We start from the raw sequence: 22,087 nt of genomic DNA, 5'->3' as shown, positions 1-22,087 counted from the left end.
TAGATCCGCGTTCATAATGCCGAGGAAAATAACTCTCAGAATAACGTCATTTCAATCAGGAGAGACGTTGATGTATGGAATACATATTTATTACCGGGACACATAAATGAATGATAATGATTGCCACAATTAAACAGGAGAATGAAATGGTGTTTGGCGATTAGGCCCCAGTTTGCAGGATAATCATTCAGGAGGGGGAAGAACCGCTCCGATGAAACCCCCCGGGGTCTAGACACTGGTGGTGGTGATAAGTAGGTGGGAACGGACTGCAGGGAGAAGGTTTAGCTTGGTCCTGAAGGAGACAGGAGGCGAAAGGGGTGGAGGAGGGTTGTGTTGTTGTCACCTGAAATGACAGCTGGCAGAGGGAAGAGCAGATATAAAAGGGATTAGCGGGAGCTATGATAGGCTTGTGAGGATGGAGAGAGGAGAGATTGGTTAGCTGGGGAGTGACGCCCCCGATCACTTAATGAGTAAGGAGAGTGTAATGTGGTGACGTGTAATCTGAATGAAGAGCTTGGTCTTCCTGATTGAACTTGCGCTGAGCTTCATTAGCATATTTTACAACTTGAGGACCGAATGTTTTTAATAAGGGCTATACAAATGTTCATACTGGGTAGTTTATTTAGTTTAAAAAAAATTATCCAACGATTTACAGACGTCTCTTTCCCAATGTTAGTCAATGGGAAAAAGTATTTCCGGGCCCAGCGACTGATACGGAAGTGTAGTACCGCCGTTTGGCCACAACGAATATTTTCCTCAGTGTCCGGCGCACTTCCTGGGGGCCTGCTCGCGGTCGGCTTGTGCGTAATGCGACTTCCGTGTTCGCGGATCAGCTGATCGAGGGGCCTCGACTCCGTTCTGATACCGGATCGGCTTGTTCGCTTATGCCGAGGCGGCCGGACGTCCGTGTTTCTGCCGATGGAGGTCTTCTCCTCTCGCTCTTGCTTGATATCTGCTATGAGGATCTGAAACGGGTATGTCGGCAGCATGAAAACCTGAAATCACAGCTGACTGCAGGAGAGAGGAGAACCATTTTAAAGTTTGGCTGCATCACGATGATTGGCTGCTGAGATTGAGGTGAATGTAATAGGTTAGCAGGAAGCCCGTGATGAGCTGATTATAAGCAGCTGCGGAGTGAATGTATACCAGTCTTCCTGAAAGAACTTGCGCTGAGCTTCATATCTTTGACAAACTATGCAAGGTAGTTTTTCCTGATATTTTCTGTCCAAAGAGTCAGTATACTAAGTCAGTAGTTTTAGTATAATATGTCAAAATATATTTTAAAAAGGCATGGCATAGCATGTCATAAATATTAGAAAAACTGACAAAAAACATAGTATATGATTTTGAAAAGTTATAGTATGTTAACATTTTTAGACAAAACAATGTAGTTCAGTTTTTGGAATGTTTGCAAAATAACGACACTGTATAGTATATCAAATATATTCAAGAAGACAAAATAGTATAGTATGTTGAAAATATGAAATAACGACATAGTATAGTATGTCGGAAATATGAAGCAAATGACAAAGTATAGTATGGCGAAAATATGCAAACAAGCAACATAGTATGCCGAAAAATATGAAAAAACAATATTATAGTATGTCGATTTTACTGAAAATGACGACATATTAGAGAATGTCGAAAATGTGAAAAAAATGACATAGTATGTCGAAATATGAAAGAAAAACGACATAGTATGTCGAATTATCCGAAAAAAATACATAATATAGTATGTCGAAAACTTGTTAACAAACGACATAGTATAGTATATTGAAAATGTGAAAAAAAACACAAATGTCGAAATCTTCAGAAAAAATGAAATAGCAGAATATGTTGAAAAACAACAAATTATGGTATGTCGAATTATGAAAAACATACTTTACTATTTTTTTTTTCTTCAGAAAATTCAACATACTGTCATTTTTTCAGATATTTTCGACATATACGATGTCGTTGTTTTTCAGAATTCGACATACTATACTTTGTCGTTTTTTTTCTCGACAATCATCAAAATAAAATACAAACACTCAGTTTTTTTGTATTTGAACAAAATATTTTCTTTATTCTGCAAGAGCACTGAATATGGTGGAGCTCCACTGATAAACGTACATGAGTTCAGCTCATAAACAAATGGAGAATCTACAACCAACAAACTATTGCAACCAATACGAGAAAGTAAAGTGAACCGTGATTGGCCGAAACTGTTTCAAAGAGAAAATACCAAGAGAATGCGTAGCAGTTATGGCAGAGGGTAACACTGAGAAAGAGACCAGGTAATCAGCTGCAGGAGAATTGTCACCACGTCTGTTTGTGGTAAAATGTGAAAATCAGAGTTTAGTCATTTTGCTAATTGGTTTTACAAAACCATTAACACACATATGTGTGTAATTGAAAAATAGGACACTGTCTCAAGATTTGAAATGTTGAGTTGGTGATCATCTTTAAGATTAAAGTAATCAGGAAATCTTTTAACAAAGACAAATATATTCAAGGCTAAATGTTCTCAAACATTATTGTCTCCTGATTTGCCAACATTAGACAAACATTTCTATAAATCTACCAGACATCGGAATTCAAATAACATTTTTTATTTGTTATCTTGGGTCTCTCTCCCAGTATTACCATTTTATAGCATTTTACAACTGACACAATAAAAACGGGAACTTGCTTCAGCTGTAAGCAGTGATGTTAAATTAGTTTGATCAAATTCAGATCTGAATGCACCATAAACAGTCAGATAACAGTTGTTTTTCAAAGACATCTTTTTTTACAATTTTCTTTTAATACACAACAAAAACAACAGTCAAGAGTACCAAATATGCATGCCGGATCTGTACGTATGTCAAAAAGGGGTAAAAGAGGTTTTGGGGATGGGAAGGTGGGGGTGTCGTACACACTTTTAAAAAAATCTTTTTTTCTTTTTCTGAAGTTGTAGTTTTTTTAAAAGTTCTTTATTTTCATATAAGAAGCTGTTAGTCCTCGAAGCTGTGCTGGGTACTGTGATCAGATAAGCAGTGGTAAGAACAACACGACTCCTCGCAGAGAATCAAACATATTCAAACCTGGCTGCAAATAAAACTTTGCAGAACTGCTTTAGGGCGCGTAGTAGTATTGGTATTAATAACTGTGGTAGAGAAACAACAGACAGTTGCTATTTTAACAGTCCTGGGATGGAATTGAGTATTAACACTCACAATAAAAATAAAGGTAACATTAGACTTATTGTACCTTTTTGTTACAGAGACCGCACCTTTGTTTGAATGTACCTTTATTTTCTGAGAAGTGAACCTAAGCCTATTTCCTGGAGTTATTTGAGTTAGAGTTGAGTTTTCCAAAGTGAAAATCCAACTAAACAGTCTGTAAAAGTAAACTTGACAAAACAGATATTTTGGTTTGTCCAAAAACGTTCCTAAACTGCTTGTCTCCCTGCCTTAGTACTACTACGAGCGAACCCATGCCCATTCAGAAACACCTGCGGGGTCGATGCACCTGAGGCAAATCATGGCCCCTCTATCCCGAACCCCTGGTTGACAGAAAAGGGAATATTGCATGTTGTGTGGAGTGAGTTACAAAGGAAAATGGTCCTGCAGAAACCTCAGATCTGTAAGTGTTAAATGTATCATTATACAAAACGGACAAATCAGGTGTGTGAAAAACATATTTTGCTCCTGTTGACCTTCCGTATTTCCTGTAGCAATTCAACTTTTTATGGTAGTATCAACATCAAGAATATTAGGGCACCGCACCCCCACAAATAGAATCAAATTCTGTGGGAAACACAACAAAACTAAATCTGAAAACCCTCACAAACTACTTTGTTCACGAGATTTCTGCAGGACATTTTCAACCCAGAAATAGACCATATTCAGATGGCAAACCAAGCTAAACTCCAGCTATGGTCATCATGTGCAAAAATATGAAGTAGCATGAGTGACAAAGCTGTGACTTTTGGTTTTTTTTTTTCTTCTAAATCCTTAACAGAAGTCCGTTTATACCAACGACACATAAACGGAAGAGTGCAGATCAAGTTAAATCTGATAGATTTTTACATTGGGACATCATTTTACAAGGACTCTAAAGATGGATCCTTCCTGACGTGTCACAAAAAGTACCTGTTTAAACTCTTTTTAACACAAAATGAACAGATCAACCAACAATCCTAGCTAGCTGTACGGGACACTCATTCACACAACATGGTTTTATCTTCTGAGTTGTGATAATATCAAGGCAATGGAGATAAAAACTTCACTGAAACATCCATTTCCAATGATGGACAACTGAGGGGTTTAACAGGAACTGAAATCTTTGGTCTTAATGTTTTTTGGGGGGGGGGGGTGAAAACAGTCAAAGAACAGCGACTACAACTCAAAACGACCCTTAAAACTGTATTAACTTTCTAGCTTTATATATATGATAGATACGACATCTCCGTGTAAATGTGACTCCTGATGCAAATGCAGATATCACAGGTAAATATTAACACAAGTCTCTTGTAGATGATAAGGTGTGCAATTTCAGACAAGCCCTCTGTGAAGGAAAAGATCCGAACATATCTCTGAGAAGTTTCAAAAAAGCGCCTCTTTCCCTCCTAAATTAGCTCTACGTTTGCCTGTAACTAATACTGTACATCTGTCATAAAACTCCTGCTCACCATAAAACAAAAGGGAACTCTTCGTTATTTTTTTCTTTAATAAATGTATATTTTCATATAAAGACATTCAACAGTGAGCAATGCAATATAGTTCAAGTAATAAAGTTAGGGTTTTGTGTTCAACCCGAAACAAAGTCTGTTAATAACAAAAACACCTTGAGACTGTGTGGTGATGGGGGGGAAAGGAGAGACTATGACATCCTTTTGGTGATGATGCTGTGTCTAAGCTACGGTAAGCAATGAGGGACAAGTCTCCTGAAGTGCGGACACTACAAAAACCAAAGTCGTGGGGAACTAGCTTAATCGACTGAGAGTGATTTAAGTATCAATGCTGAAAAAACCCTGATTTGTTTATTGATTTTTTTAAATAGCTGGCTTTGTTGTGTGGTCGCTTCTACGGTAAACTTGTAACACCTGAGGGTAAATTACCAGAAACGTTGTGAAGGAGACGTTAGAAGTCTGCCAAATCGAACAGGCATGCATTTTCGATAGCACCTCTAGCGTTATGATCATCTTCTTGTGAGCATGATTTCTGGTGCTTTGAAAATACCAAGAAAAAAAAGAAAAAAGCTTTGGACCCAGACTGATCCTGTTTGTACATTCAAGATTATATCAACAATCCCCGCCTTGCTGTCCCCTGTTAGTCCAACAGGAAGAACAAAGACCGCCATCACTGGCCGACAGCAACAGATACAACACGCCAAAAAAGGCTGGGTCCCAATTCGGAGGCAGATACAACTGAAATGGGACACAGCCAATGCCTCCAACATCCTTTATGCTGCGACTGTCCAACAGTGTTGACACCGTCTTTGTTCTTCCAAACCTGCTTTAGCTTTCTACTTGGATGGTAGAACGGGACCTCTGGGGCCGGCATCAATTAAACCAAATTTGGCCTGTTCTCAATATCAACAGTTTGATACTTCAATTCAGTTCTAGCCTGTTTACACTGCTTTCACAAAGTGAAGCTTATTTTAATATAACTTTGTTTTTCCATTTCTATTTTAGGAATGTTATGTTAATTTGAACATCTGTCTCTTTAGTAATGGAAATATGGAACATTTGGAAAGATAATACCAAAATAATTGGAATGCTCCATTTCCATATTTAAACTTCAATTTCTTCAAGTTTCTTTAAAAAGACAAAACGATGTTGCCAATTTTGCTTCTGTTAATGCATGGATTACAGGAAGTAGTGATGGAATGTAATGGCAAACCATTCTTTAAAACACAAGATAATTCTCTGGAATACTTGTGTAATCCTAGGTGACTAAAACAAATGTTTTACGCAAAATGTTCAACATTTTCTAAAAAGGCGTTGCATTATTTTGTAGGTCTACATGACAGGACAGTAGTCTGAGATCAGGCCAAATCGGATGAATCCTGCCGGCTTTAGGGAAACCCAGTCTGATTCGGGAGAGACCGCTTACTATCAATGGCTTTCAGGTCCACAAACCTTGCCTCCCCCAACTCATCTACCTAATGTGAGCCGACTTTATCAAGGGTGTGGGGGTAGATAACGGTGATACCGTCATGGGTTACGACTGTTGAGGAGGACATAGAGACGGGGGTGTAGATAAACATGTGGTGGGTACAACCAAGGTTGTATCATTCACTCACAATGACTCCTCTGCAGATACTCAAACAATGGCCCTCTTCCTACAACCTGATACACTCCTGCAGACGCACCTGTGTGTGTAGCCCATACACTCCGCTTATCATACTGTGAAAAAGACTGCAAACAACCAGAGGGGAGGGTGCTCTGTCTGACTTTGTAACCAGCGTCTTTTGCAAGATTTCTTTGCTAGACCCAAACAAAAACGTTATCCTGTGAAAAAAGAAAACGGGGTCGATGTATCAGCGCCCTTACTCGCTAGCTTTTCATTCTATGAATAGCTGCAGATTATCAGACTGTCCGGGGACCCAGCGCTGACCCTCGTTCAATAGATGCCTCTCCAAAACAAAAACAGCCAATGGGTGGGCATTATTTTTGTTCCAACAGCCAATCAGTAACAGCAAATTTCAAATTTCAAGGAAAAATAGAATGCAACTGGGTTGTGTTTTTCTCTTCAGTTTTTGAAGATATTTTTTTATTGTGTGATGCTTTTTAGTCTTTGACAGAAAATGCTTCCACTGGTTATAAAGTCAAGCACCGGCAATAGGTTCCGAGTTTAAAAAACAAAACAAAATTGTCACAAAATTAAAAAAAAGAGGAAATGGAGAAGTCAGACAGAATTTCCCTCCAAAAGCTTCACTGTGCACTTTGATTATCTCTCGGACCCTAGTGCGCCACTCTGCTGGACTTCATAAACACAACGCTAGATTGCACGTTCTTTCAAGTTTTCAGTTTTTTTCTTCTAAAGCCTGCGCCTTTAGCTCGAGACATCGCCTCCGTCTACCTGCTCTCTGTCTTATACAGACAAAGTTTTTTTTATCAAAGCTTATTATTTCTGAAGGTTTTGTAACAAAAACACAAACAGTCCCAGTTTTTTAAACCCACAGTCGTTAGCATATATTCATGTAAGTATCTTTCACTCTCTTTTTAAACCACACATAAAATTGGTTTTAGGTTCACTGGTCCTTCATGCTTTCAAAAGGATGATTTTGGTGAAACGGACCATTTGTAACCTTTTATTTTCTGGTTTAAGTGTAGTAACATTTGTGACCTCAGCACTCAAGCCGTGAGTTGGTAGAAAATAATGAATTTGAAAAAACTATTACACTGAGTTACGCATATTTTCTCTATTAATTATTGACTTTTGAGTCTATAAAATGTCAGTAAATTGCTTAAAAACTGTCAAAAAGCAGTAAATACTGAAAACTGTGAAATAACTATACTATTCGAACAGGTCCAGAATGCTGAGGTCACACATGGGACTTGTTTAAGTGCTTCATTCTTGACCATCTGTATTTACAGAAGGTCCTGGCTTTCTCTGTTTACGTACCATTTGGTTTTCCAAAAAAAGGCTATTTGGTGCACAAGCACGTGGCCCAAAACTCGGTTTTTATGTGTGGTCTCAAACACACCATTCGTTTGCTTTTCTTCACTCCTTTCACCATTCACAAAAAGAAAAGAAAAAACTTAAAGAAACACACACTAGCTGACTCTTTGCCCTCCCCCCCTCCCTCTCCACACCAACTTTGGTCTCTGGTTCTGATCTGTGACATTGCCATTTACACATTGGCAAGAAATAACGGAAAAAATCAACTATGTTCCAGCAAAGCAGAAATAATACAAAAGAACCCCTCTACAGTTAGTATAAAAGCAAGCCTTTTGTCCTTCTTTAAGACTTCAAAACTATGTTTTGTCACGTATGCCCCACCCTTCCCCTCCCCCTAAACCCTTCAGCAGCAGTCTACATGGAGGAACACTTCATAAAACCAAGTGTCCGTTGTCTCGTTATGCTACATTATATTTGCTTTTTTCGTACGGAGAGGGACAGGACAGATACTTGACATCGTCTCCTCTTGCATTTACCACAAACAAAGCTATGAGAAACAAAAGGAAACGACTCCAGAAACAAACAAAAAGGTTGCAATATAATCATCTGAGGTGCAAAATAAAACAAAAATAACGGGAGAAACAAAACAAAAAGGGGTTTTGGGAATGTTTTGTTGTCGCCTTTGTCGTCGTTCGCGTAGTTTCTGGTAAAAAGTCTGAGCTGGAGTGTAGGTAGCAGCGGGGTCAAACTGAAACTCTGAAGTCTCCTACTCCGTTTCCTTCCTTCTTTCCTTCCTTCAGTCGCTTATTTATTTGTTTTTCACATTCACAAACATTTAAAACTTCCTTGTGCAAATCAAGCAGTCTTTAGAAAGAATGCCCTCCGAAATAGTTCTTGTAAAAATATATAACTCCAAGGTGGCTGACGTGTGTGTTGCAGCAAGTGTTTAATTTGTTTCTATCTTTACGGGGTCTGGTGTTGGGGTTGCTTTGTATTTCAACCAATCCCCCTCCCTCCCTTGTTCCTTCCTTCACTCACTCTCCCCGTTCTCCCTTCCCCAGGAGGGGGTTGGTTTATTGTCTATGTGGGGGTTGTGGCCAGGTGGGTGGGGTTCATCTGCGTCCGGAGGGCATCTGTGCGTAGACGGGGTATGCGAGGCGCACGTTGAGCGAGTCGTTGTGCTGCACCAGCGAGGTCTGGTGGTAGTGGAGCACCAGGTCCTTCAGGCTGCTGTACAGGTTGTAGGGCTCCGCGAAGCCGAAGCCCCGCGGCGTGCTGTAGATCACGCAGTGCTTCACCTCACCTTCCACACTGAGGACAGAGAAGAAGGGTTCAATCACGCTGGTCAGGAAGTAGCTAGGTGTTAGCAAGAACGTCCTTCGTACATTCCCCAGAAAAATGTCATATTTTATTTGCAAAAAATACTTTATCCAATCCTTTGCATTTGATTGGATGGCTTACAAGTAGGCGGGCTCAGAATGTGGCTCCACCCATGATGGATGTTGTGGTATTTTTGGAGAGTAGAGGCTTACATAAGCACACCCAATATGTTTATGTATTATTGAATAGGTGCAAACATGTTAAAAGTTAATGTTATTTTTCATTTTATCTCAACTTTAATTAATTCAGGAGGAGTTTTGTGTAGTTAAAACGCAATTCTTTCAAACTAATGTGGTTACATTTAAAAAAGCTGTTATTTTAATATATTTTATTTTATATTTATTATATATATAATATTTTCCATCTGCATTTCAGGAAATCATAAAATTGCTAGAAAGAAAATGCCAAAAGAGACTGACCAAAAGATTACAGTTTGTTAACAAATTACATATAAAATGGCGATTGTTAATTTGGTAGTCTACTGATAGATTGATTTTAATTGACTGTTAGTGTAAATGTATTTTATTCACTGAACAATGAAGCATCTCTTTTTTCTGTTATATATCAACTGTAAAAAAGTCCTTTTAGGCTAACTGTTATTAATGGCCGGCTAACCAAACATCTACGCAGGAAAACAGTCATTCATACACATCTATTGCACTTCTATACTCAAAATGTATATAAGAGGGGAAATAGTTTGGACATTGCACATGAATAAAGGCACGTGTACCCACTTTACAGAGCAGGCGTAGCAGCCCTTTTTGCTGCTCTCCCGGATGAGGAATGCTCCGTCCGGCTTCCCGATGAGCAGATCCTCTGACTGAGTCCTGTTCAGGTCCCCGACGAACCAGCTCTTCTCATCGTAGTGAGGCAAGTTCTCGTCCTCCTCGGTCACAAAGTAGCCTCTGCAGCCGCACAGGAAGAGATAAACGGTAAACACGGGGCACTTCACCACAGAGAAATAATGTCATATTTGGGTACAAATAGGTATAGATTATATTAGCCATTGCTCTGCCCACAGACATATGTACAGTAACCGTGTTAACCACTTTTTGGCAGACGAAAGGCAGTAAAAGTTGAGACTCACTCGTCAGTGTTTTCGTTCTTGATTCCAAGCCAGTCGTTAATTTGTTTCTGACGAACTCCTTTGTGATTGAGCCAGCTACAGAGAGAGAAGAGAGAGAGAGAGGGGGAACCATTACTACAACAACAAGGATCAGTTTAAAACCCTACATCTTTTACAACATTGTTTATGAGGCAGTGAACACAAATTAAATTGGCAAGTTTCTGACAGTTAAAAGAAGAATAAAGCCAGCATTGGTGAAATAAAGCAGGAAATGTCTTGGCTTTCAGTAACAGGAAGTAACAAGTTCCTAATTGCGCTGCGTGACAGTCACAGAACATCAGGGTTTTTTTAGACTGTGAGGGGATATTAAACTGTTATCTACCTCTTAAGTATTTAACATGATTAATGGCTTGATTTGTATGACATTTCAGGGATTTCTGTGGATAAACCAAAAACCTAAATCCCAAGTTTTGGTTAGCATTTATGTTCATGAAAAAACTGAAATGAAACACTTTGAAAGTATATTTTCAATATATTTCACTCCGTCTGCCTGCTTTACTTATAATAATAATGTGTCGGGCACTTACACAAGATACTGGTCCCTGATCTTGCGGAGCTGTATGAGGTCGGGCTTCAGGCTGTTCATCTTCTTGTCCGTCTCCCGGTTGTCCATGGCTTGCGTCTTCAGGTCCTGCTCCAGCCGCACCTTGCTGTCGTGGATCTCCCCGAGCCGGGACTTGAGCTTCTCGTAGTTCATCATGATCCTCTCGATCTCCTTGTCGTTGCCCTCGCGGCGGAAGCGCTCGATGTAGTCCTTGCTGTAGCGCTCCTGCGTTTGGCACTGCTCCTCGAAGATCTTGATGGTCTCGTTGAAGGCTTCGATGGCCGTTCGCTTCATCTGGATCTCCTGATGGATGGAGGAAAGGAGGTAAGTTAGAGGACATGACAGGAAATGGGAGTTTATTTTCTGTAAAAAACAAAAAAGTTCATTTATAATTCAAAAACCTGCTTACCTGTGACATCTTGGTGTATTCTTCGTACAGTCTGTCGTACTCTTTGCTCTTCTCTTGGTACTGATTGTGGTATTCCTGCAGCTTCTTCCCCACAGCGTCAATATTATCCTCCTTTACCAGCTGGTCCTGAGGGATAGAACAAAAAATAGTAAGCGTTAGAATCTAGTAAAAGCAAAAGGCCGCATGCATGAGTGTTAGACATTCAAGAATGCAGAGCTATTTGTACTTAGGGGCAAAGTCCATGTGCATGTGTTGCTCCCTTCACCCCTGATTCTGCTTAGCGAGGGTGACTCCTGAGCAGGCTCGTTAATTAACCACCCACAATGCCCTGGGTGTATGGCAACACGGTGTGCACGCTCTGAGATATTTCACCGCTCTGAGTAATGACTCGCCTGCAGAACGAGTGGAACGAGGGGAGGAAGGGAATAAATGCAACCGCGGCCCTTTGACACCGCAGATGTGTGCAATTATTTAGGGAGCGTGGCATGGGGGCCGGCAAACGGGGCAATATTTCAGTGAGCGGAGGTTTTGCTGCTGCTGCAGTTTGGAGTGGAAACACCCAACTCGAGACACAGGGTACAGGGAAGTTAGGTGATTGAAAAGGTGTTTTAAAATTAGTAGCAACTACTAGAAAGTGGGATTTCTGCTTCCAATTTGAAAACTTTACAAATTACTCCAATATGAGCTGCTAGACAAGATGTTAAACAAATTACAGTTTGATCAAGGATTCTAAAGAACAGAAAACAAAGTGAACACACCCAAACTACCCTTAACCTGTTAAGCCCCGAGCCTGTTTTCCAGGTCTAAGGCTCGAAAATGACATTCCCAGAACAATTGACTATATCTTCACTTCTAAAAGGGGTAAATTAATCATCTTTTTTCTCAAAGCAATGATACACCTGTGAGTTGGATGTAGAAAAGTCAGAATCAATATAGATTTTTTTATTTTAAGAAATGTAAATTATAGTGTCCGTCCAAAAAAAACAATTACTTGTAGTGAAAACCACCCTTGAATGATGGGTTAGTAGACTAAAAGCTTTAGGAATCCAAACTATAACATATAATAATTACCCTGTATCAAGATTGATGCAAAACAAGTGAAAATTGACCTTTTTAGAGAGATTTTGCAAAAAAAACCCACTTCTGGGGTCATTTGGGTGGATTTGACCTATCTCTGGCCCCCCTTTGGTCGATTTTGATGATTGACATCTCTTTTTAACCGCTAGAGCCAATGGAATCGAGGGGAAGTTCCACATACACACACACGTTACCAAATAAGGAGTGAGAGTGACGCGTAGCCAGAATACCCAAAACAGGAAGCTGTCATACACTCTGGAAGCTATCATTAGCAGCTAATATGAAAGGTCCGTTTTTTACATAAAAATGGAATTATGGATTATCAAAAACATTTTCAAAGTGACAGACACATTGGATTAACCTATGGATTAACCTTCAGCCGCGTTTTTATCGTTTTAATGCCATTGAAAACAACTTTTGATCAGAATAACAGCTAAAGGTGAGCATATCTCAGTTTTTTGCTACCTAAAGCTACGTCGTGTGTTGTCTGGTTTTGCTTCCCCTGTCGCGATCGCTCAGTGATGATACCAATACCTCTAGAATCTGTGGAATCTCAGCTTGCTAGCAAAGCTTGTTTGTGCAGATCCGATAAGTAATAAAGTATTTATACCTAGAGTTCTGTGCTAAGTGCGTTAGCATTTTTTCGCTCAGGGCTAATTTAGACGCTTCTTGTGAGACTTGTGTTTTGTTTCGGTAAAAATGGTTCATATCATCAGTTAGCTGAGTTTATTCCCGTTAAGTGAGTATGACACATTCATAGTTTATTACATTTTAAGAAGCCCTGAGACACAGTTTCGTGAAAATAACGGGAAAAAAGGCCCGTAGCCCCGGCCGGCGGGGGCTATGGGGCTTAACAGGTTAAATCCTTTCTGAAGTTGCCTGTGCACATAACTACAGTTTACCAGGTTTGTACAGCTTGAAAAGACACCTTAACCAAAAATATCAAGGCTCTCGAACCCTTTAAAAAGCACATAAAAAGTTGCAGTTGCGAAAAATAAAATGTCTCTGTATAAAGTCATGACGGATACACAATGTGTGGTAAATATTTGATGTGTGCTGACCTGCTGGAACCGGGAGATGGGGTACATGAGTTTGACGTCCAGCTTGGTGTTGTACTGAGCCAGGGACTCGTGTCTGTAGTGAATGATGAGATCCACCACTGAGCTGAACGTCAGCGGGTCGGAGAAGCCGTATTTCCCGTCCCGGTGGTAGATCTTTATCAGCTTGTTGTTGCCCCCCTTCCTAAACCAGACAGAACAAAACATTTAGAGTGAAGAATGCATCAAAAAACTGATGATTCCCCCTAATATTCACACTCAAACAACCCCTAGTTCAAGCTCAGTGGGCGATTTGCTCCAATTTACCAGGATGCTGCGTAGGCTAAAATGCTTCTCAACACATGATTTCCCTCAATCTGTAGTTAACTAGAGGGATATCTGCATTAAAGTGGAGCAGAATAAGTAATCTACCACTCCTTCCAGCCTCCGTTAATCCCCCTGTGGTTTTAAACACAGTGCATTCATGACTGGTACAAACTGCACAAAAACACCCACCAACATCTGGCCTATGTGTGTAAATGGAAAGGTTGCAGTCGGCATTCATTCCTGGGACAATTGACTCTGCATTCATTTATTTGCCCACTGTCATTGGGAAATGAATATATTGCCTATTTTAGTGGGCTTTCATGTTTAAAAATAGCTGCAGATATGACCTATTTTTGGTGGGAAAAAAGGGTCTTACCTCAGTGTGAGCGTGTAATCTCCCTGCATCTTTGTGGAAGCGTCCCGCACCAGGAAAGTCCCATCAGGCATGTCTCTGAGCTTATCATTCACTTCCTCCCTGAAGACAAATGAAAAGCATACATAGAGAGTGAGTTGGTTGAGTGATCCGTGTACAGATGGTGTTCATTTGAAAGGTCTGCCTTCAATTATCAGTGGCAGGCGATGGGGATTTTCCCCCGCAGCCACACGCCTCAAACTGAACAGTCTGTCAATTAAATGATGTCGGGAGTGACTGGAAGGACAGGTCCCAACCAACAGTGTCTCTCTGCTCTGAGTGTGTGTGTGTGTGTGTGTGTGTGTGTGTGTGTGTGTGTGTGTGTGTGTGTGTGTGTGTGTGTGTGTGTGTGTGTGTGTGTGTGTGTGTGTGTGTGTGTGTGTGTGTGTGTGTGTGTGTGTGTGTGTGTGTGTGTGTGTGTGTGTGTGTGTGTGTGTGTGTGTGTGTGTGTGTGTGTGTGTGTGTGTGTGTGTGTGTGTGTGTGTGTGTGTGTGTGTGTGGTGTGTGTGTGTGTGTGTGTGTGTGTGTGTGTGTGTGTGTGTGTGTGTGTGTCCGAGTTCCCGTTAGCCGGTAATTACCGGACAATGACCGGTAAAATATGCTGAAGTCCGGCAAATCTAAATCTCTCCGGTCAAAATGTCCGGTCAAAATAATTTTCCCTTAGCGCAATACCGCATCAGTTGCGCCACTTATGTGACAGACAAGAATAGTATGTGACAGACAAAAGAGTATGTGACAGACAAAAATTGTCAATTCTAATGTCTAACACTTAATGTGGAGAAAGAGATGTCCTGTATGGGTTGATTGTGCGTTGATCTGTTGGTAATGCCTCGGGGTTCCGGTGGGCATGTAAACAAATGCATAATGCTGCGCTATACTTTGTGGCCTCATCCGGTTGCATAGCGACGCTTATTGTTTAGGTGTCTTTTAACAAGCAGGTAGTCATATCATTAGCTAGAACTAGCTAGATCTGATCGATATGGACATAAATGCGAGTAAAGTCTAATCTGACAGGAGAGAGAGATCGGCTGCTGCTGACGAGTCGACACGCAGCTCTGCATGATCCCCTGCAGCGGCGAGCAGAGCAAAACACACTTCAGGTTAGAAAATCACACGTAGCTATTTTAATTACCTCTCAAACTACCTAAACTAGTTATAGATATGTTTAGTTTTACTGTCGGGTCACTCATTACTGGATCCGCGAGCTGCATGATACTGACGGGCTGTCAGGAGAAGGAGAGAGCGCTCCGTTTATTATTCCCGCGTTTTTGTAAATTACTGTACACTTTTGAATAATGTAGTTAATCTACTATAATTAGTTTGTTTAATGTCGAATCATATCAATTTGTTTTAAAGCTCAATAAATAACAAAGAAGACCTTTAACCGGCACTTATCTAATTTTGTCCGGAAGATTTCAACTTTAACGGACATGTTGACCGGCAAAAAAATATTCTAACGGGAACTCTGGTGTGTGTGTGTGTGTGTGTGTGTGTGTGTGTGTGTGTGTGTGTGTGTGTGTGTGTGTGTGTGTGTGTGTGTGTGTGTGTGTGTGTGTGTGTGTGTGTGTGTGTGTGTGTGTGTGTGTGTGTGTGTGTGTGTGTGTGTGTGTGTGTGTGTGTGTGTAAAAAGGGTGGCAGACTGGCTGTCTGCGCTGTAGGTGGAGTTATGTGTGGACTGTGGTTGAGAGCTAACCTGCACTTATGAAGGTAAGACGGTGATAATAGCCTGAGACTCAGCAGCTTCATGATTGTAACTTAAGAAAACAGAACATTTATGAAAAGGATTTCTGTTCTTAGGCTCAACTCTTATGAAACAGGTATATTTGATGGCAAAAATCTGGGAATTTAACTGTATACTGAATACTACATAAACCTGAGGAGCTCTTGATTTGAGCTCTCTGTCGAAATAGATTTTTATTGTGTGTATTTTTCATTGTTTCTGGCCAAGCTACTGCTATAAATAATGAACTGTCTTTAACTGTATTGGGGTAATACACTCACCAATTCCTGTCCATCTCTATAAGTTAGTTGAATATTAATACTTATATATTAAGATAGTTGTGGGTGGGACCACATTTCATACCTGAATCATACACCAAATGTACATGCTTTCCCACATAAAACCAAAAGTAGAGCAATTTGATACCAGATTTTTGGTGACATAGTATGCATCTCCTTTTTTTATATTTATTGAATGATACTTGTTTTTTGATGAGGATCTGTAACAATAGGCCAAGCAGATGTACTGACTATCTTAAACACAGTATGTTTGTGTGTGAGGGTTACCTGGATATGTCTCCCCAGTACCACTCGGCTTCCTGCAGCGAGCCTCCTGCTCCTACATCCTTGGTGCCATTGGTGCTGCCCCCAACCCCCCCCACTGAGGAGGGCTGCTGTGGCTTTGCTGGTTTTGGAGGAAGAGCTGGAGGAGAAGAAGAGAGGATATGTTATTATTGAGAAAGACTGTATGTAGAACACATTACAGCCACCTATATATAACTGCAGATGGAGTCAAAGGCGAAGCATTGTTACATTACTCACATATTTCATTACTTTAGAGCTTTGCTACACAAACAATAACACCAGAAATGTCTAGAGATCTTTCTGCACACCTTTTATATGCAAATCATAAAACAGGAGCTGTTTTATATCCACACATAAATGCAGCAGCGGGGCAGTTGGTGACCCCATTGTTATTAATCACAAAGGCAAACAGTGGCATGACAAATATAACCCATACATCATCACAGTAATTATTGTGTCATAAACCACTTGCAACACACACTCAGATATGGGCTGCATGGAGGAGATTTTAAGGAAGAAAGTGTGTAACAACTGCCAGGACTCTTGTTTTCGCACAATTTCTCCTGCCTTTGAACTCGTCCTCCCACTGAGCTGCAGGAGGGAAGCCCCCTGTTCATATTCTGTGGTTGTTATCATGGTTGATTATGTAAGACATCTGACAGAAACTTGACTTTTAGTTTCTGCTTTGCACCCTGCGCTCTTTCCATGACTGATGCCCTTCATTTTATAAAACGTTCAACAGTTAGGGTTGATTCCTTATCAAATAAATAATCAAATAAATGTGCAACAGAGTGTGTGCCTTTTAAGAAGCAATTTGTGAAATACTGTGAAGAATATTGCGTAAGTATCGTTATTACAGTTATTGTACAGCTGCCTGTTTTTAGACATTTGGGGATTTTAGCCTTTGCAGATCATGCACAAAAAAACAATATAACACACTACAGGAAAGGGAAAACCCCAACAAGCATAATGGGGCCCCTCAAAATAAAATGCCTTCCGTTTGTCTTTTATGTGGATTGAAGCTTTGTTACAGACTGTACCTTTAAGTTTGGGCAATAATAACAAAGCCGGAGCAGCGTTCAAATAGTCTGAAGGTGAATTAAAACTGACTGAATGCTAACAAACAGAAAACTGGCTGCAAAGTTCTTAGCCAAACAGTGTGCCAGAATATGACCCACAATGCCAAAACACACACCCCAAGGTTTTTCACAAGTCTCCAGGCTGTATGGGTAGGTACAGTTTAAGGAACAGCAGTGTTATTACTGGACAGCTCTTACATTACATCACACACACACACACACACACACACACACACACACACACACACACACACACACACACACACACACACACACACACACACACACACACACACACACACACACACACACACACACACACACACACACACACACACACACACACACACACACACACACACACACACAGGGAAAGTCCACTGATGAAAGCACCCTGAAATGCCACCGAAGGACAGGGGAATTCCCACCATGCACAGAGGCAGAGCTGAATAAGGCCGGACAAATATGATTTCAGTGTATGTGCAGGCATGGTCATTACTCACTGTCCCGATAAGTTGCAACCTCTTCACATCGCTAGTGTGCCACCCCAGACTCTACTGTTTACTGTAACATGGGGTAAGAATTATGTTGTCTTTGAATCAACAAATAAAATACATTATTCCGGAAATGTATTTAAATCAAAAGCTGTTTAAAATAATGTTGGCCACTTGGGGGCAGTGGAACAAACAATCTGACAGGTGATAAATTATTATTATGTCGAAAACAAAACAAAAACAGCTGCTACGTGTTTCTGAGAACAGACATACATTATTTATGCCAATAAAGTTTTATAGAGGCATGATTGTATCCACTTGATAAATGTTAAGTAAAATATTTACTTTTTAAAACATTTTATCTCTGGTTTGTTTGCATTAATTATCCAATGTAAACTAATTTAACCTGTCTGAGATCTGAGGCAAATTAAAAAGGCTTCCATAGCCACTAGGAGGCTACAAAACTACCAAATGTGAAGTTGGTCCCCTTTGTCAAAGGACATTTTCTGGAGTTGTTTGAGATATTTTGATTTCCATAAAAAGGAGCTTTTTAGCTCACCTTCCCCTTTGTTACCGGTCATTCTACACCTGTGTTCGTACAGCACAGTGTGTGTTGCAGAGCAGAAGAACAGCCGGAGACCTTTTGCAAACTTCATGCTGAGGAGATCTCATCAAAGCAGGTTGGAGGGCTAATAAAATAATAATAGGTACAAACGCACACAGCAGATGAGCTTCAGTTCAGAGGAATTTGTGTAGCACAGCTGCTGCTCGGCTTCCTCTCCTGTTCTCTTTGTTCTTTTCCAACCCTGCTGTCCTTCTCACTTTTTCCTCTCAAGCTCTCACTTTGGGACTCCTCACTCCTTCCCTTCCCTCCCTCCTCTTTCACATAACCACGGCAGTCAGTCAGTTACAGAAGCCAAAGCTGTCATTCTGCAGCTGCACTGTTCCCCTCCGTCAGCATTTAATGGACTCTCACACACACACACACACACACACACACACACATGTGCATTTCTAAGAATAGACAGAGTAAAAGTCCACTTTATATTAAATAAAAACATGTGCACTATTTAAACATTTCAGGAAAAAATAAAAAAGGTTACAAAGTGAAACACTGCTCCTACATAACTGAAAGACACTGTTGTAATAGTGTGTGTATGTTCAAGTGTGTGTGTGTCCAAGTGTGGAAGTACATGGACCACACAAAGGATGGTATCATAAAAAGGACAATAGGCTAATCTATCTATTAGCAATGAATTAAATCCTTATTTATCTTTATTAATTAGTGAATACCTTTAAAATATAATCTTAAATTAGCTAAATTAATTTAATAAAAATAATATCAAATTGACAATAGGAAGAAAAGGAGCAATTCCGCACAAGTAAGAACCTAAAACGAGTAAAAAATGTATCAAAATACCAGATAAATGCTTGTGTATATTGCTCTTATTGAAACCATCGTAAGGATTGTCTTAACTAACCCTAGGACTTGTTTCAGCACTACAATGAGAAACAGGACAATGCACACACACACACACACACACACACACACACACACACACACACACACACACACACACACACACACACATCCTTTGTTGCACAGGTCCATTGGAAACTTATAGCATTAAGGTCCCCACTCCGCAGCACCTACAGAGACAAACCCCGTGCTCTTTAAAACATCTTTCCTGCACAAAACAAGTCAAATGAACTAATGACAACCATCCTACCACAGAGGACGGAACCTGAACATGTCATACATTATGAAAATGTTTCTTATTAAACAACTGTATCACTTTTAAATCTATAAAACAAACGGTCAGTCACAAGTGCTGCATAAAACAGCGAGAGGGACGATGAACAAAGGCGACCGTCAGCGCAGCCTCCCTCCCCTCCTTACTCCCCCCTCCTCCTCACCAGACAAAGGAGCAATGCTCAGCCACACACACACACACACACATATATACACACAGCGATATCACTTGTCACCACACATGCAGGGAGAAACCACAGCTCTCCTGAACAATGACTGTCAGCACGGACTGACACACACGCATGATAAACACTCACACTTGACAAAAACACAAAGCATCAATGCTGGCCGCGGTCATCCTTTGGGGATGTTATAAAAAAATAATGCAAGTGCACACAGCTGATCAGTGAGCACAGTAACAAAGATCTTTTCTGCAACAAGAGTTTACACTCTAAGAAATGACTGCACACACTGCAAAATCTAAAAAACTCAAAAGCATGTGGCATGAATAAAGCCTGCTCCTCAATCTGTTCTGTATCCAAAACTTCACAACTGGGCAGAGGAGGGAGCTGCAGGTGGTGTGACTGTGTGTGTGAGCCTCTACAATATGGGGGTGTGTTTCAGCGTCACAGCTCTGAAAGCACGCACATGCACCCCACACACATGGACATGCTTAAGAGCTTAAGACTTCAATCTGAGTCCAGATGTCTGCAACAGTAGACATGCATTTTGAATATAAATTGTAAGAAAATTGTCATAATTTCCCCAGCTTTTAATAATTTGTGAGATTAAGAGTCGAAAATCTTAAAATATATTATATTGACAATGTATAAAACCGTTAAATGCTCACATTTTAGGAGGTGGAAGCACATCATTTTTGGCATTTGTGCTTCATAAGTAGTTTTGTGGGTAAGCTGACAGTTGCAGGACTAATTCCCAAATAGGGAAATTGAGTACAAAAGCCCACGAAGCAACAGAGTAAGAATAGAGACAAACACAGACACTCAATTTAGGTCATGTGCTGCAAGAAGAATCAAAGAAGAGGGGGCAGCAAAAACATAAAAAAAAGGAGAAAATATTTATTTGTCAACAAAGAAAAAAAGTGTTAAACTAGTAGAACATGCTTATAATTGTACAGACTGGATCAGGAAGTGAAGTCTGAGACTTAAAGGAAAGACATGGTGATGCACTGAGAGAAGAAACAAAGAAGAAAAAAGGCACCAAAAGACTAAATCAGCCTCTTACCGTCCTCAACCATCGTACTCTCCGTTAGCTGCATGCTGTCACCCGTCTCTCAGCTGTTTCTCTCCTCCCTTCTTCTCTTTCTCTCTCTCTCTAACTCACTCTCTCTCTCTCTCTCTCTCTCTCTCTCTCTATTGCTCTCTCCTCCTCCTCTACCTCCTCCTCCACCGCCACCTCCTCCTCCTGCTCTCTGCTCAGTCAGACTGAAGAAAAGAGCAGAGCGAGGCTGATCCTAAAAGACAGGCGACACGCTAACTAATCCCTGCAAGGAGGCCCGCCCCCTCTGCCAATCAGGAGGCGGCATGGGGGGCGTGCCCTCACCAGAGGAAGAAAGGAAGAAAGGAGGGGAGGTGGAGTTATCCGAGGGTAATATCAATTCCTTCTGGGACACCACCCACTCGTACACACAGCATTATCGAGCGCTAAATCAACAGGTTGTCTCCTATTGAACAGTGCGACTGACGGATGAATGTGCCTTTAAGAGACTCATTTATTCACTTATTCACAGTTAATGTGAGGCACTGTTATGCTGTAAAACACAACTAAATGCACAGTAATGTCTGCAAAATACAAAACATTCCATTTTTGATATATATTTCGTATTTCATCTATTAGTCTATAGTTGGAAAACTGTGAAAAATGCTCATCAAAGTCCAAGATGCAGTCTTCAAATGTCTGACCAACAGTCGGAAAATGTAAAGATATTCTACTTGTAATAATATTAGGACAAAGAAAAGCTGCAAATCCTCCAGTTTAAGAAGCCACAACCACAACATTGTGGTGAACAGTTCCACATCTTCCCCTGAGAATTCCACAATTTGACTCAGCTGTACCACTTTAACCTAAGACAAAACAAACCTTTCAATATATATGACAATGAGCAGGCTTTGGATTTGAGTAGGAACATGACGATGATCCTGATTAAAGGCTCTGATAACCCAGCGACACATATGGACATATAGTACATCTCATAAGGGCCACGGGTCAATCCCATCCTACAGATGATTACACTCTGAATGTAAAGAGGCTTTGACATTTCCACTGTGAATGCCCTTTATATCAACAGCAGCAGGTCTATACTGCTGGTTATCCAGATGTTATCAAAGAACAAAGCAAAGTATATTTAGCCTTTTGCAAATCAAAGATGTTCTGCTTCGTTGCCCAGGTAGCCTTTTCTGATTATGTTATGCACTTGACTGCTTGATAGAATTGAAACAAATATGTTTCCCCTCTGCAGGTGAGCACACTCATGGAGAAAAATCTGGTCCTCATTACAGACAAATGCAGGGCTGGTTGATCACAATTTTAACA

General features: G+C 40.6%; 1 protein-coding gene across 1 annotated transcript in view; it reads right to left on the bottom strand.

The window, feature by feature from the left end:
* Nucleotides 1–2,034: 2,034 nt before the first annotated feature.
* Nucleotides 2,035–22,087, bottom strand: part of LOC117495470 (phosphatidylinositol 3-kinase regulatory subunit gamma-like) — a 280,107-nt gene continuing 260,054 nt past the window's right edge. The window contains 8 exon segments of the mRNA XM_034146734.1: nucleotides 2,035–8,903; nucleotides 9,707–9,877; nucleotides 10,060–10,134; nucleotides 10,626–10,945; nucleotides 11,052–11,177; nucleotides 13,190–13,370; nucleotides 13,869–13,967; nucleotides 16,191–16,326. Coding sequence (XP_034002625.1) covers nucleotides 8,705–8,903; nucleotides 9,707–9,877; nucleotides 10,060–10,134; nucleotides 10,626–10,945; nucleotides 11,052–11,177; nucleotides 13,190–13,370; nucleotides 13,869–13,967; nucleotides 16,191–16,326 — 1,307 coding nt within the window. The 3' untranslated portion in view covers nucleotides 2,035–8,704.

The sequence above is a fragment of the Trematomus bernacchii genome, unplaced genomic scaffold (assembly GCF_902827165.1).
Source record: "Trematomus bernacchii unplaced genomic scaffold, fTreBer1.1, whole genome shotgun sequence".
NCBI lineage: Eukaryota > Metazoa > Chordata > Actinopteri > Perciformes > Nototheniidae > Trematomus > Trematomus bernacchii.
This window is presented reverse-complemented; position numbering and strand designations above follow the sequence as displayed.